Source organism: Lonchura striata, chromosome 4 (genome assembly GCF_050655825.1).
Source record: "Lonchura striata isolate lonStrDom1 chromosome 4, ASM5065582v1, whole genome shotgun sequence".
In the NCBI taxonomy this organism is placed as follows: domain Eukaryota; kingdom Metazoa; phylum Chordata; class Aves; order Passeriformes; family Estrildidae; genus Lonchura; species Lonchura striata.
Window position 1 is genome coordinate 27,984,935 of NC_140706.1, and position 14,691 is coordinate 27,999,625.

The 14,691-nt window shown below is 38.4% G+C and overlaps 1 protein-coding gene across 4 annotated transcripts in view; it reads right to left on the reverse strand.

Annotated features, from left to right (window-relative positions):
• Positions 1 to 14,691, reverse strand: part of DLC1 (DLC1 Rho GTPase activating protein) — a 246,183-nt gene that overhangs the window by 18,329 nt on the left and 213,163 nt on the right. For all 4 annotated transcript variants that reach the window (XM_085577906.1, XM_021533541.4, XM_085577904.1 and 1 more), the window contains 2 exons: positions 6,911 to 6,982; positions 3,809 to 3,890 (listed from right to left, as the gene is read on the reverse strand). In XM_085577906.1, the coding sequence (XP_085434032.1) occupies positions 3,809 to 3,890; positions 6,911 to 6,982 (154 nt within the window). The remainder of the gene's footprint in view (positions 1 to 3,808; positions 3,891 to 6,910; positions 6,983 to 14,691) is intronic.

The following is a 14,691-nucleotide window of genomic DNA, read 5'->3' on the forward strand; positions in this document are numbered from 1 at the left end:
CACTTTCACCGCCTGGCTGTCTCAGTCTCAATTCTGACTATGCCTCCTACCCTGGCCACTCTCTACATGTCTGTCTGGATGACAAGATAATATTCTTTCCCATCATTTAGAGAAACATCTTTGAGTCAGCTCTCTCTATACATCTTCACATCCAGACGTTATCTCACTCCCATGGAGCAGTCTATCTCCAAGATGTCCCTTTTCTTCACTCTCCATGGACTCTTACCTTGGTTCTCATCCTCTTTCAACCCAGCTCTGCAAACCCCTTCCTCCTGAGGGTGACCAAGGCAGCAGGACCTGCCTCTCCATCCCAGACCCCAAGTCAGCCCATATCAGCCCTGAGTGGCCATTACACAGCCTGAACCTGTTGCATTCAAATCATGGGGCACTGGAGCTTCTCTCAGAAATGATGCAGATGGGGCATTTTAATTAGTCCTCTCAGAAATGGCCAAACTAGTTTAGCCTGAACTTCTTTTAAGAGAGGCAGCCTGAACACTCATTATGAAAAACTGCAGTGTGAACAGCTAACTTCTAAATTAAAATGTGGGTTTATGACATGAAGTCTTTTTTAAACTAGGTACTAGTCAGTTCTATGTTAAGTATAACACCACGTAATTAATTATGTTCTCATTAACAGAAGTTCTTACCCCATGCACCCAAATAAAGTAGTAGCAATGCAGAATACTGGATTTATGCATTTTAAATTATGATTTTGAATTTGAGGAACTGTGTGTTCTAGCTTTAAAGTTTAAAATATTTTCTTGATGTAGTTAAATTCATAGTTCTGCTTATAGAGCAAAGTCCAGCTCCATTATACTTGTAACTAGCTGTCATACAAAGGCCTTCTTGTCTCAGTGGACAGCCTCTACTTTGGCTCGGGGGTTTGTCTGCATGTTCTTCTGCGAAGGAAGTCAGCTCTCCACAGACCAAATGCTATATACAGTGAATACATTACAACCAATTTCTTGGATGAGAAGTCCTGATGATAAAAGATTTAAGAAACCCCTTGCATATATAGTGAAACAGATTCCTAGCCGTGTATGAGGAGATTTAAAAGGATTTCCATCATGGCTTGCTATGTATTTTGTACTTAGCAACAACCTCTAGGATAAACATGTTTCAGTACTTAGTTTCATCAGCACATGATGCATCCAGTTATCCACTGGAGATAAATTCCCAGTCATTAATCTACATAAGGTTTTTTGAAACCAAGGCCAGCAGTGGTTTGCACAGTCACTAAAGAAAGCATCCAAGAAAATTAAAATACGGTCATCACTCTTATATTTTTAACGTTTCATGGTAAGATCACTAAATGACATTTCTTAAATTCTTTCTTAATATGGCACACTTACTGAGTGCCATTTGCTGTCTCTGTAGTTCAAGTTTCAACTCACTTTTCACTTGAAAACTTTCCTTAAAAAACATACTGGGGTGGGTTAAAGTTAACCAAATTTTCCCATTTAAATTAATAAGATTATTAAATAATAATTAGCAATACTATTCAGACATAAGCTATCATTTGAAATGCTTCAAACTTAAAACAGAAATCCCTGCCACTGTGATTTCTACAGTCTTTTATTTTAAAACAATTCTTTCACATACAGTTATCAGAACAAGGTAATTAGAATTTCTGGGAAACACTGGCTGTTACAGAGAAAAGCAGATTCTCAGGACAGACCTCTTACTATTTCGCTACCATCCACTGTGTACAATGTTCACTTAGCTCTGTACTGAAAGTGCAAATAACTCCTAAAGTATTCTGATTTTCAGTCAAGAAACAGCCATAGACTTACAGTTGTGAAACTGTTCAAAGCCTTTACTGAGTAAACCCTTTACTGTTTACACACCGACTGTGGCATGAGTCAAAATAAACCCGGACTGCAGGCAGAAAGGCAGCATTCCAAACTGTGCTTCTCCACCGTTTTTAATGAGCTTTGCAAAATTAAACACGGAGATGTGAAAAAAAAATTGAAAGGTGGAAATGTTGTTATAATGTACTACTTTTGGCTAACACACACAATAAAAGGTCAAATTCAGACATCTCAGATGGTGAACTGAATTACTTCAATTTTGTTTTGAGGTGGGATCTGAATGATTCTGGACATACTTCAGTGTCAGTTTTAAAGTTATTTTGTAAAATATAACTCTTATGTATAAGCCACAGGCTTCAGAATGATACAGTTCAACCTTTAAAATCTTTGTCTCACAGAGATATGGGCAACATGTTGCCATTTTAATCAGTGAGAAGCAATCCACTATGTTTTTTCCCCTGAGTAATTAATTAATCCCAGGTTAAAAATATTCTTGGAGGAGAGCACCAAAAGCAAAATATGCTAGCCTGACTGTATTTTGTTTTCCTGGTGAGGGAAGACCATGCTTCTGGAATCAGCATTTATTTGCATTGCTGTACTTTCTGTTCAATGACTTCACAAGTTCCAGAGAACACAAATAAGCAGACCAACACATCATATTTAAATACTGATGGAATAGATGTTCCACATTTGAGTAAGGCCCATCTTGCATGAATTTAACATTAATGTGATTTTTTTCCCTCCTAATGACTGGACAACAAATCTGTTTGCTTAGTTTGAAAATCCTGTAGATATTTCTGAAGAACTTTAAATTCCAGTCCCTATCTTTCCCTACCAAGTATGGCAGTGATGGCATTAGAGCACTATAAACTTAAAGCTGTTCTTAAAAGGGTTTTGTAATTCATTAGAATTACTGACATTTACAGTTGCACACACCATGCATGCAATATCCAAAAGCATTCATTTTGCAGGCAGTTTGGAAAGCTGCCATACTGAAGGACAAAGCCATAAAACTGCATTTATTTATAGGTAAGAGGAGATACGAGATGTTAAAGCTTTTTTTCTTTTGCCATTTAAGATTGTGGACTCTCACTAGAGGAGGTAACTGATGGATGGATTAATGTTAGATGATGTCAGATGGGGCCATTGTGATTGCTTATATAACCAAACTGGTAAGGCTGAGGCTGTAGCTCTGTAAAAAACTCCCTGTCACACACCAGTAAGTCTTGCTCCCTCTTTTTCTCTACTATCCCTTTTCCTCCTTCTTCAGCTGGCTGTGGGATCCTGCCCATTCTTCACATCTACTGTGAGCTTCATTATGGTTTTTCACTGATTTAATTTACTAACCCAGAAAAGGACTATCAGGACCCTTTCTGTAGGGTGAGCCAGTTGAACTGATTTGTGGAAGGAGCCCATAAACAACAAAGATAAGTTAATGTGAGCATGTAGCTGAGGGCAGACCTGTCTTTGGAATAGTGATAAACTAATAGATTCCCTTATATTATCTCTTTCAGCCATACCCATGTTACAGGGCGATGCACTGAGGCCAGCATGCGGGTTTGTATATAGAGCACTTTGTTTATACACACAGCATTCTGTTTGTATACACAGCTGCCCACCAAGGTAAGAAAGGAGAGTAATGGAGTGCACCAGCATTGCTTTGCTGATACTACTTCCAAAACCCAGTTCCTGAGTGGGAATTGGTGCTGCAGTTGTATGTGCAGATGGCTATAGCCAGCACAGTTCTGCTTTCACATGCCTAACTTGGGAATTAGGAAAGAAAGCAAACAAAGAGGAATAATAAAAAATATCCCCATGAAAACCCTTTCAAAGATTCCTGCCACTCTCCTCCCAACCTTGATTACTTAACCCAATAAAAGTATTTTAATGAAAACCCCATACTTTTGTGAGCTTTTTTTGTTATGCTTTTCCCAGGTACTTTCTGCTACATAGGAAGGGTTTTGTTTCAAAATGCAGTGTGATTTTTATTCACCTACCTGCATAACGCCTCAATAGCATCTCTGTCCAGAAAGTCGTGCTCTCGCTTGACTAGAGCAATGTCAATTGGAAAAAGGAGATCTGCAAGAAAAGAAACAGATCAAAAATCAAAGTGAGACTCATTCCCAGTGATGCGTTATTTCAAACAACCAGCTGCCTGCAGCTGAGCCCATCAAGATGCCAGTGATTGGTGCTTAGGTAAACACATGCTATCACCTCAAATGCCAGAGGTGCTTCCTTTTCATCTACAAATTTTTGACATGCAGCCTTGATAACTGAGAGTTCATACACAGAATAGAGGAAAAATGATTAAAGCAGAGGTGAAACAATAGGAGATGTAAAAAGGCAAATGCAAGGTTCCCTATCAGACATCAGAAATGTAAACTAATTAATTCTAGCTTTAATTAAAATAAATATGCAAGCTCTATGAAAATACTAATATCTCACATTGAAGAAAAAAGGCCAGTAAATGCCAAAACTCTGTGAAAGAATGAAAAAAAACCCCTTGACTCTCCTTAGCTGTTATCAAGCTATTTAAGTTTGACACTGTTTCATTAATGAGATATGGCTTGGAACGAAAGCAAGCCAAGCTGTGTGGAGACCATACTACCTCCTTTCCTTAGGAGATTATTTAGGTAAACAACTGGGAGAGTGAGGGGGAGGAAACAATGTTGGCAGAGAGCTGAAAATTTACTACAGCTCTGAAGCAGCAAACACATATATATCATTTACTGTACTCCACAGATTCCTGACTGTCATACAGGTCCTGATCTGGCATTCCTTGCACAGCTAAGACTCCCACCCAAAGCTGCTGGTTCTTCATGGAACACAGAAATACAAGGTCAATCTATGAGCAGTCGCACACACTTTTTCCGATCCAAGGAACTATCTACTAATTTTTAAATTTCTATAGACTGGGAAGAATAAATTGAAATGAGGAAAAGAATTAAGACTGATATTAATATCTAAAAAGGTACTTTCCATACTAACAGAAAATTAACTCTATGAATTTTATGAAATTAATTCATTTTCTGTAACAACAGAAATAAATTCCATGTCCTCATTTTCATAGCATCATAGAATGGTTTGGGTTGGAAGGACCTGAAAGTTCAAACATTTCCAAGCCCCCTGCTATGAACAGGGACACCTTCCAATAGACCAAGGTTCTCTTAGAGCCTTGAACACTTTCAGAGACAGGGTATCCACAGCTTCCACAACTGCCTCAGGGATACAAATTATGACATATTCTGCAAAATGCTAGAAATTCTGTATTTTCTACAGAAAACTGCAGATTTAGCAAAGCAAATGGCAAAGGTTCATTGATTAATCTCCCATATTAAATGTACCCTGCTTGGAAACACACCATACAGGCAACTTCTTAGAACTCTTGTACTATACCTAATTGATTCACAGGTCTCCCCTTCAGTGTTTTAAGTAGAAAGTGCAAGTAAAGAAGGTGAGCACATCTAACCCATATTTTTCAGCAGTGCTGATGTACGTTTTTCCACTGGGAAAGTCGTATCTTTAAATATCCACAAGAGAACGTGTGAGAACTTAAGTGAGAGAGGTGACTTGAAAGAAGCTGATAGTCTGCATAAGATCCTTTTTTTAATGCTTAATCTATGCTATTGCTGGCTTTGTTCTTGCTGCTGTCAGGGGGACTTGCAAAGGACAATGGTATATTGTTTTTCAGTAAGGACAGCTGTCCCTTCAATGGGTATGACTGGCCTTGCTCTCACTGCTTCTCTCACCTCTGTGGTCCTTTTGATGTTAGGCAGGACAATAGAAACTTAATCTAAGTTTAGAATCTCTAGGTAGGGCAATAGTCCTACACAGGTAGGACATGCTTTCTGAATGCAAGTAATTTATTAGGGGATTTTTGTCTCAGCATTATAAGAAACCCATAAGCCCACATATTCAGCTGAGAGTTTTGTCTCAGTTGTAACAAGACTGGAACTACAGTTCCAGCTCCATATCCCAAGAAAATCTTGGCATCTCCATTAGCACAGAAAAAAAAAGAAGGAAAGAAAATAAGAAAAAAAAATAAAAGGAAATTTAATTTCTGAACAGGCAAAGAAAAGTTTTGCCAAGTGCAGCTTTTGAAAGTGCTATTATCATCTCATATTGCAAATGCAGCTGCAAATCAAAGCTAAACAAGATCATTTTTCAAGAAGGTCATCTCAGCATTTGCTGTAATTTTCAGCAGTTATTCACTGTAATAATGAACTTTCTATGCTCGTTCTTACAAGCAGCAGCTGGAGTTTGCTTCATAAAAATGAAGAGGCAGTTAAGAGTGCATAATAGTTTCACTGCAGTGAAAGTAATTTTAAGTGGTGTGGGGGAAAATTCTGAAAAAATAATATACACATATAAAAAGAATGTCACACTTTTAAACAAACTTCTATAGACTACTCTGCATCAGTATAATAACTGTATACCAAACCTGCAGGTTTCTAGGAGGTGGAGAGGTAATGAAGAAAACAGTTCTCATTGAACAAAACCTCGTAAAAGCAGACACACAATGCATCCCAGAGAACAACAAACGACTGCAGGAGGCAGCCACTCCTCTGAGGAGCAGCTGCACAACAACAGCTTGCATGTTCTTTTTCCCTTCATAGTAAGCCTATTTCTAACTACAACCCAAACTATTCTGAATAAACACACAGGACTTGGGAGTCATGAAGCACACAGACGTCCCCATGCATATTTCCTACTACTGTTCCATTAGGAGAGCTGGCCAGTGGAGGTGTACACAGATTTTGTACTTCTCCAAGACTGGGGTTGTAGCAGTGGCTGACTATGTTCCTTTCTGCTTTAATCAGAAGGAACATACCTCAGTAGTAACCTTTACATTTGTGCTATGATGCTGTTTCAAAGATTCAGACTAAAACAGAAACCTGAAACAAATTCAAAACTCCAGTGTGCTTCGGAGTCTCACTGCATTTGGTACATCTCTGTGTGGTGGGTAGCAGAGAGCAGCCCAGTCCCTTAAAGTCATCTTATGTATGATTCGGTGGTGCCCCTGAATCTCATTTACTGGTGAACATTACCGGTGAATCCTTGTCCAAAAGCTGCTGGGGAGGATTGAGTTCAGTGCCTACCTTCATAAAGCTGCGCATACTGTGGGAACCCAGCAGCCCGCAGCCAGTCACAAGCTTCCTTGGCCTCGATTTCTGAAAGAGGACAGAAACACAAAATCCTCTGATTAGAGATCTGCAGAGATAAAACTTCCTCTCCACCACTTCTACTATTCCTGCTACAAAATAAGCACAAAGGTTTCCAGAAACTTTGAACTGAGACACATGTTTGCTTATCCCAGTTTGCTTTTCTTCTCACTATCAAACATATCTTAGATTCTGGAAAGTCACTAACACTCAGCTGCTATTTATCAACAGCTCATCATTTCATCATTTTAATAGTAAGAGAAACAGGCACTAATGAAAACTGCAGCAGTTATGTATTATCCTGTACAGTATTTGTTAAAACTAGAAAAAACAATCTGTAATCATCATGAGCAGTGCTTGTTCAGCAAATCTTATGGTCCTCTTGGCACAACTACTTTGTCTTGACAGAAATTCCTTGCAGAGCTCACATTACTGTGCACTTTAACACCTTGTAGATAGTACTTACAGACTCAAGTCCAAGAACAACTGACACACTGTACTGCAACTCACTCAAGCACATATTTACTACCCAACAAGAACCTAGTTTCATTGGAAGTCTACGAGGTATTTATGAGTTACTTGGTGTATTACAGGAAGGTTTCCCTCACATTGCCCAAAACAGCATGCCACAGAATGAAATTATTCACACACATATATGTTACACAGAGAGGAATATTAGTTTGTGAATAAATCACATATAAATTAATCTGCTACTTAATACAAGTAGAGATAAAGAACATGTTATCCTATTAGTTCAAACTAGGAAAATATAAAAGGTACCTAGGGTATTCTCCAAGTGTTGAAGAAATGGATTGGGCTAATTATGGTCTTCAAAAAATTCAATGAAGTGCTATTGGGAATTTAGCTCCCTGCTTCGTACTGATCAAACAAACAATGAGAAATCAGAAAGAATTAAAGTTTGTCTGGCTTTCATTATATTCACTGCTCCTGATGGATCAGGAAACAAAAGCTTCATTATGCACAACTCAATACACAATTTTGCCACCTACTTGGAGAGGATACTATGGCTACCTGCTGCAGAAGCCATGCACAAAGGGGCCCTCTCAGAATTGCTCCACATACAGGTTACTGCAAGCATGGCATTGAAAAGCCAAAAACGGTGTAAGTAAAATATCACAAGATATTGTCACGCTATGAAATATTCCCAGGGAGATATAGGTACACAAAATTGTAAAAATGGCAGGCACATTTTAGCATCTCCAAAATGATGGCAACCCCCCTCTCATTTTCCAAATTGCTACAATAGTGTTAAAATATTTGTGCTTTGCCAGACTACTTTACTAAGAAACATATCCAAACCAAAGGGTTAAGGTGAGCCAAAACACAACATTCCAGATAAATAAACATCTAAAAATCCACTCCTGTTGAAGTCAGGACAAGCAGGCATTTATGCAACTTGTGTTTGCTTCACCTTTGGGTTATGGGACCACATGAGAACAAGCACGTACAGACATATTGACTTAGCTACTGATTAAGAAAAGGCATTCTTCAATTCCAGTTGCAAACTATTACAAAGTTTTGATTAAAGTAGTATTTGAATTTCAGTATGCTAAGGAAATACGTGGGAAATTTAATAAAGAAGAAAAAAATTTGAAACTTGTATGGCTAAAGCAAGAACAAACAAGATGACAGATTCAGGAGCAATTAAAGTTACAAAGAAAAAAAATCTGCAACTAATTTTTAAGAGTACTTAAAATAAAATGCAGTATCTTATAGGTCATGTTCTGCAGAAATGCTTGGATTGAAAGAGAATTTTGCTTGATTTAAAACCAGGAAAAAAATTACCCTAGATAGCAAGCATTTAGCAAAAAATGCAGGGAGATGCTTGTAGTGCAATTGAAAAAAGTTGTCAGATTCCTTACTACTACAGGCATTCTTCAATGTGTTTAAATATTTGTTCACAGGTCCTTTACTGAGCTCCCCAGGTGTATGACCTGTAAATTATTTCTAGAGCTAGAATATTATGAATATGCATTCCCTGGACTTTTTTTTCACCATTCTCTACAGAGTCTTTGTGTATCTTTTCTGCAAATGTATATGCCAGTTATGTTAAAGTTACATTTTATGGGCATCCACCTGTCATGTGCCTTTGGAATTTTCAGAGCATATTTGCTTTCAAAATACCTTTGTGAATCTCCCAAGAAGTTTAGGCAGTGAAACACCTGAGTTTTTCCTATCTGCCCACAAGAATTGCAGAGAACAGCAAAGCACAAGTGCACCTGTCCACCCTAATTAGGCTATGTAAATGCCTCGAGTTGGGTACAAGACAGTGCTAAGTGTTTAAAAACCACATTTGCCCCATTTCCATAGGGCAAGTTGCAAGTCCTGTTGCAAATCCTGGAAGGGCAAAGGGTTGCAAGTCCTGTTGCAAGGCCTTGGAAAGGTGAAGGGTTTGAGTACCATACTGAACAAGGGGGCAGGGAGTGCCCTGAGGCCAGGGCTCTCTCCATCATCCCATCTCCACCCACACAAAGCATGGTTAAGAGAGGGACATGAGGGTACTGGTGACAGAGTGGAGGTGGGACCTAAAAGAGTAGCTCCTTTTGTTCAACTCAGGTTGGCCAAACTCAGGATTCCTCCTGGACTGCACTCCTATGTGGTGTGACCAGACAAAGGGAAAGGTAGTTTTTTAACCCAGCTTCTCTATCTCAACCTTATTGGCTACTGAGGAGCCAGAGTATGAACAAAACTGTATGTGTGTGAAATTCAGGCAGATCAAAATATAGTCAGAGGGAGAATCCAGTCCAAGGTACACTGAATAAGCTGCATAGAAAGCTGAGTACAGTGAACAAGCTTCCTCACAATAAGAGATACAAATTTAAACAGCTGAGGGCTTGTCTAGGTAAAAAGTTCATTACTGCATCTTAACTGAATCTGTTTGAGAATAATACACAGTGGCTAAACCTGAAGTTCTGGCCAAATAATTTAAACTACCCTAGAGGAAGAAGCTCATTCCTAGTTTCCAAATTCCAGCTCAGCAGCACTAGCCCTGGGACTCTGGGTTTGCTAGCTGCCAGTTTCATATCCAAGTGGACATGAGAATATTTATGTGCAAGTCCTTGTCTTTCTGATCAATGGCAACCAAGATAGTAAGTGGCAAAAGAAAGAAGAACAGGTCTTTCAAAATCAGATTCTCCAACTACTTCTAAAAACATTTAGAAGGGACAGAGCATTCAATAGCCTTTGTTCAATATCCCAGGGGACATAGGTTACAGATCATTATCTGAGCTAGGAACTCACTGTCAAGCACAGCATTTGCTTGGTTGGGGCCAGCTGATAGCCACAGGGAGGAGAGGAAACTTGCAGGGGAACTCTACACTGCTTTCCAACCTATTTTAGGAAAGTCCTACTTCAGCCACAATTTGCAAAGCAATTTCTGATGAAGACCTGGCAGCTAAACTGATAAGCTGCTGCAGGCAAAGGACTGGTCTCACTCCCTCCTTCTCACTCCATCCCTGCAGTGCCACTTCCTTTCTGAATCAAACATCCTTGCCAGTTAAAACCTTTACAATAAACTACAATTCAGTATACATTCCAAGCAAGAAATGTATGTGCAGCTTTTCAGACGTGCATCCTGTTCCCTCCCCCAGCAGCAGGAGGTTCTTGTACAGAAAACTGCTGGCAAGAAAGAAGTTGTGCTATTATTTCTAAATGTCCTGATAAAAAAACCCAAAAACCCCAAAAAACCTCTTAGAAAGTAAAACAAAACAAATTAAAAAAACCCCACTCAAATCCCCCAAAACCCCAAAAAGTACAATGAAGTCTTTATTCTTGGTGTCATGTAAGCAAACAACAGGCAAATGTGTTAAGGAGGAAACAGGAAATTTTTATTGGAAACAGCTTTATTTGTTAGTCTGTTTTACAAAGCAGTCCTCCATGCTCAAATCGAGGGTAGGAGTTCCTTTTGTGTATGGCTGGGAACCATTAGTCCTTATTTACCCACTTTCAGAGGGATTAGGAGAAAACTCAATCCTTCTCCAGAGTAGTAAATGAAAATGGGAAAGTCTAACTTCCTTTTTTTGTTAAACTTTGGTTAATCTTGGTTCCTGGCCTTGTAAGTTTGCAGGTTTAGACCTTCAGAGTAAAAATATCTTAATTAACACCTTGTTTGAAACTGCAGTTGCAGAAGGGAGAGCTGTAAGATGTCTATAGTCTTTTGTTTAATGATACCTTCTCTCCCATAGAAAAGAAAAACCACACAGTGATGCTGCAATAACATTCTTTCAGAAAAAAAATCAACACAGCAGTCCAACAACAGTTACTTTCATTCTTCTTTTTCGTTTCCATGAAATAACAGGCAGTTTAAACACTGGCTCTTTCAGGGTCTTCAGGACAAGGTGCAAAGCAGATGTATCTTTGTACAGTCATGCATTGACTCAATTTTCACCTAAGTGCTAAACATCTTATGAACAGTTTTTCCAAGCAGATGGCTTCCTCTTGCCTGAACTCAGACACCTTTACAATCATATTAGCACCTCCACACATCAGTTCTACCCATCTCACCTTTTGGCTCTGTTAAGAGAGCAGCTTGTAAAAATCTGTTGTGAGACTGGTAAAATCAGCACTGTCCAAATCGAATTTAAGAAAAAAATGGGCTTCACGTTTGAAGGTTCACTTCAATGCCATACATAACAACTGATTTTTTTTGAGCTTCTTAATTGCATATTGATCTTAATTATTAAGTAAGTTATTCTAGTTGAAATTCACTATTTGACTTTTCTTTCAGAAGAAAAAAAACCCAAAAAAAACCCGTGTAGAAACTCAATACAAAATCATCTTTCTGAATTAGCTTGCGGGAGAGACTCTCCCATCCAGTGCAGAGAATGATTCCAGATTTTCATGAAAGCTGGAAATGAACACACTATCTCCTTACTTTAATGTCTAAAACTCCATAAACTATCTGCATGTTTGCTAAGGCACATAGAAGCACATGGAGCACACAGAGCACAAAGGATTCTTCCCCATACAGCACTGATGGTCCAGTTTAATGGCTGTAAATGGCTGGCATGCTTTTTTTCTGTCTATATCAGAAATTGCCTCTCCCTACACCTCATGACTCTCTGAAACTTCTGGTACTTTGCAAAATTTTTGTTCAACTCAAAAACACTGTCCTGATCTATTAAGAAACTTGAGATCATTCAGGATCGTATTTTTTAAGACCAGCTGTGGTACATATACGAAATACTCTTTGGATAGAATTCCACTGCCCAAGTACAAGCAATCATTTTCCCTAGTGCTTGAATTGCATCTCTGACATGTGAAGTGTGGTCCCAACATTAGACCTGATCACACTATCCATCCACTCAGTCTATGGATACATGAACACAGATGTGAAATCTGAGACAAACCGGGGAAATAACTGTGGCAGCTGTCTACAAATGAGCAGTCCAGGCATTGAAAATGCTAAATCAGCTCTGTGTAATGTCATATGCCTGCAGCCCTTTAAAGTTGGGACAGTATGACTGACTTCCTAAGAGTAAGCCTGTTATGTGTCCAGGGCCTCAGATGGTTTTCACTTTGAAGATATGCGACTGTTGCTTGAAAATAATTAAATTCCGTCTCATAAGTCTGTTTTTTCTCAAACTTATATCGTTTAATATTCCTTAGGCAGCATCATTAACTTAGTGCTCCACACCTTTCAAGAAAGCAGCACATAGTAAGGACTAAAGAAAGCAAAAATATAATTAGTGAAGAACAGCATTTTATACAGATAATGCACTCAAACACAAACTTGGGAAGTTTGTCAATAAACGTTCAAGCACTAAAAACTACAGCATTCTGAAAATCCCATTAAAAGCTCTTGCCAAATTTCTAACACACTTGGAATTTCTTCTGTTTCTAAGAGAACAATCTTATCTTTTACAACTGCTCTAGAATAACAGTCTGACACACTCAGTTCATGTAGAATGCATTTCTAGAAGAAGCAGCAAGATCAAGAGAATATAAAGCATGGCTTTTGAACTGGCTATGCGCTTGCAGGTTTTGAAGTGAAAACCTTCCCAAGAGAGAAACTTTTCTCCTTTTACCTTTAAAATGCAAGTTATATTTTGCATTTGCAGCTGCCTTTTTTGATGTGCTCCCATATTTCACTGTGCTTCAACTTACCTTCTACAGTCAAACTATACATGCTGTGACCTCCACTTACAGCTGCCTGTCTCTGCAATCAATTTGAGCAAGTATGGATGCATGTGCAATTTTAAGAAAATACCTCTTATTAAAAACTTTCAGAGGGATGGGGAGAGGGGGACTCACAAATTCTTAAGACAAACCATATATGACACCAAATACATATACTGCTTTCTAGTTATAAAACTCCTAGAAACAATGATGAATGTTACTCAGATATTCCACAACTATATGATGACGACTAAAAAATACTCTCTTTGTGTTGTCTCCTGCTGGCTTTGGGTTAAACATGGGACTGACTAGCTTTTTCAAGTTACAGAGCCTTGAAGCAAGACAGCAACTATGCAGTTGATGTTATGTATAAACCACAGGACACTGGGACAAGAAACAGAGTATGTTTGGAATTTGTGTGGGAACAGATGAAGAAGTAAGGAAACAGATGTTTAAGATCATATACTGATGTTTTCTCTGAAAAAAAAAAAAAAGCAGGAAGCTTTAACACCCCTTTTTTTTTTTTTGGTCAGCAGAACTTTTGAAAAAAGCAAATGGCTTACTTCCACTGATAGGATTTCAGTTTATTTCCTTATTGATGAAAGCTAAATAAAAATAAGAATTAAAAAAAAAGAATGTATCTGGTTTCCAAAATATCTACAGAGGTGTATGTTGGCTGTATATACCTTCCCTCCTTCTCAACTAATACCAAATTACAGAATATAGTACTTTTAATTGCTCACTAATACTCTTGCTAGCACAGCAAGCACAATACTGCTTTTGTGGACCAAAATCTAATTTTTAAACTTGAACCTCTTTATCACAGTCTTCCACATATCAAAATCACTTCAGAACTTTTACGGCTCACAACATAAAAAGAGAAACAACATTTTTTGAAAGTATTTCAAACGTTTAGAGATTGAGCCAATGCTTGTTAAAATCAATGGGAGCCTCTATCAATTTCAGAGGACTTAACCAGGACTTTCCCAGTGTGGATCCGTGGGTGTCTAAAACCCAACAAAACTTTTGCAGGAATAAATGGGGTCAGTTTCACTATTTTTAGCATGGAGAGAAACCCAGTTTTTCATCAGAACATAAGAAAGGATAATGCCTGATGGCAGGTCAGAGAGGGCACAACCACCACCTCCAGAGCATGCCCTGGCTGGCAAGAGGTCCTTCTCTCTGTCAAGAGGACCAAGCACAACTGATTAGCTCTGAAAAGCACCAAATCAACGTAATTTCAGGATCTAATAAAGGGCTACTGAAATAAAGGATATTTCCCATGTGTCTGTCAAACCCTTTCCCTATACACTCTTTAACAGGTTGCAATTTCTGCTTATTTTCACACCAGTAAATATGATTCTAGCTGCCTAAGGTTAGCTGCATTACTTCCTAACTTGTTGAAGACTTTGGGAAAGCATGATCTAGGACACAAAAGAATCACCACAACTGGTTTACACTGCAAGTTAATTATTTATTCCTAAATAGGGTTTTTTTGTTTTGTTTTGTTGATGCTTTGGGGTGATTCTTTTTTTGGCATTTTGAGCATATACAGGAGAATTTGGAAAGAAATTTAAAAA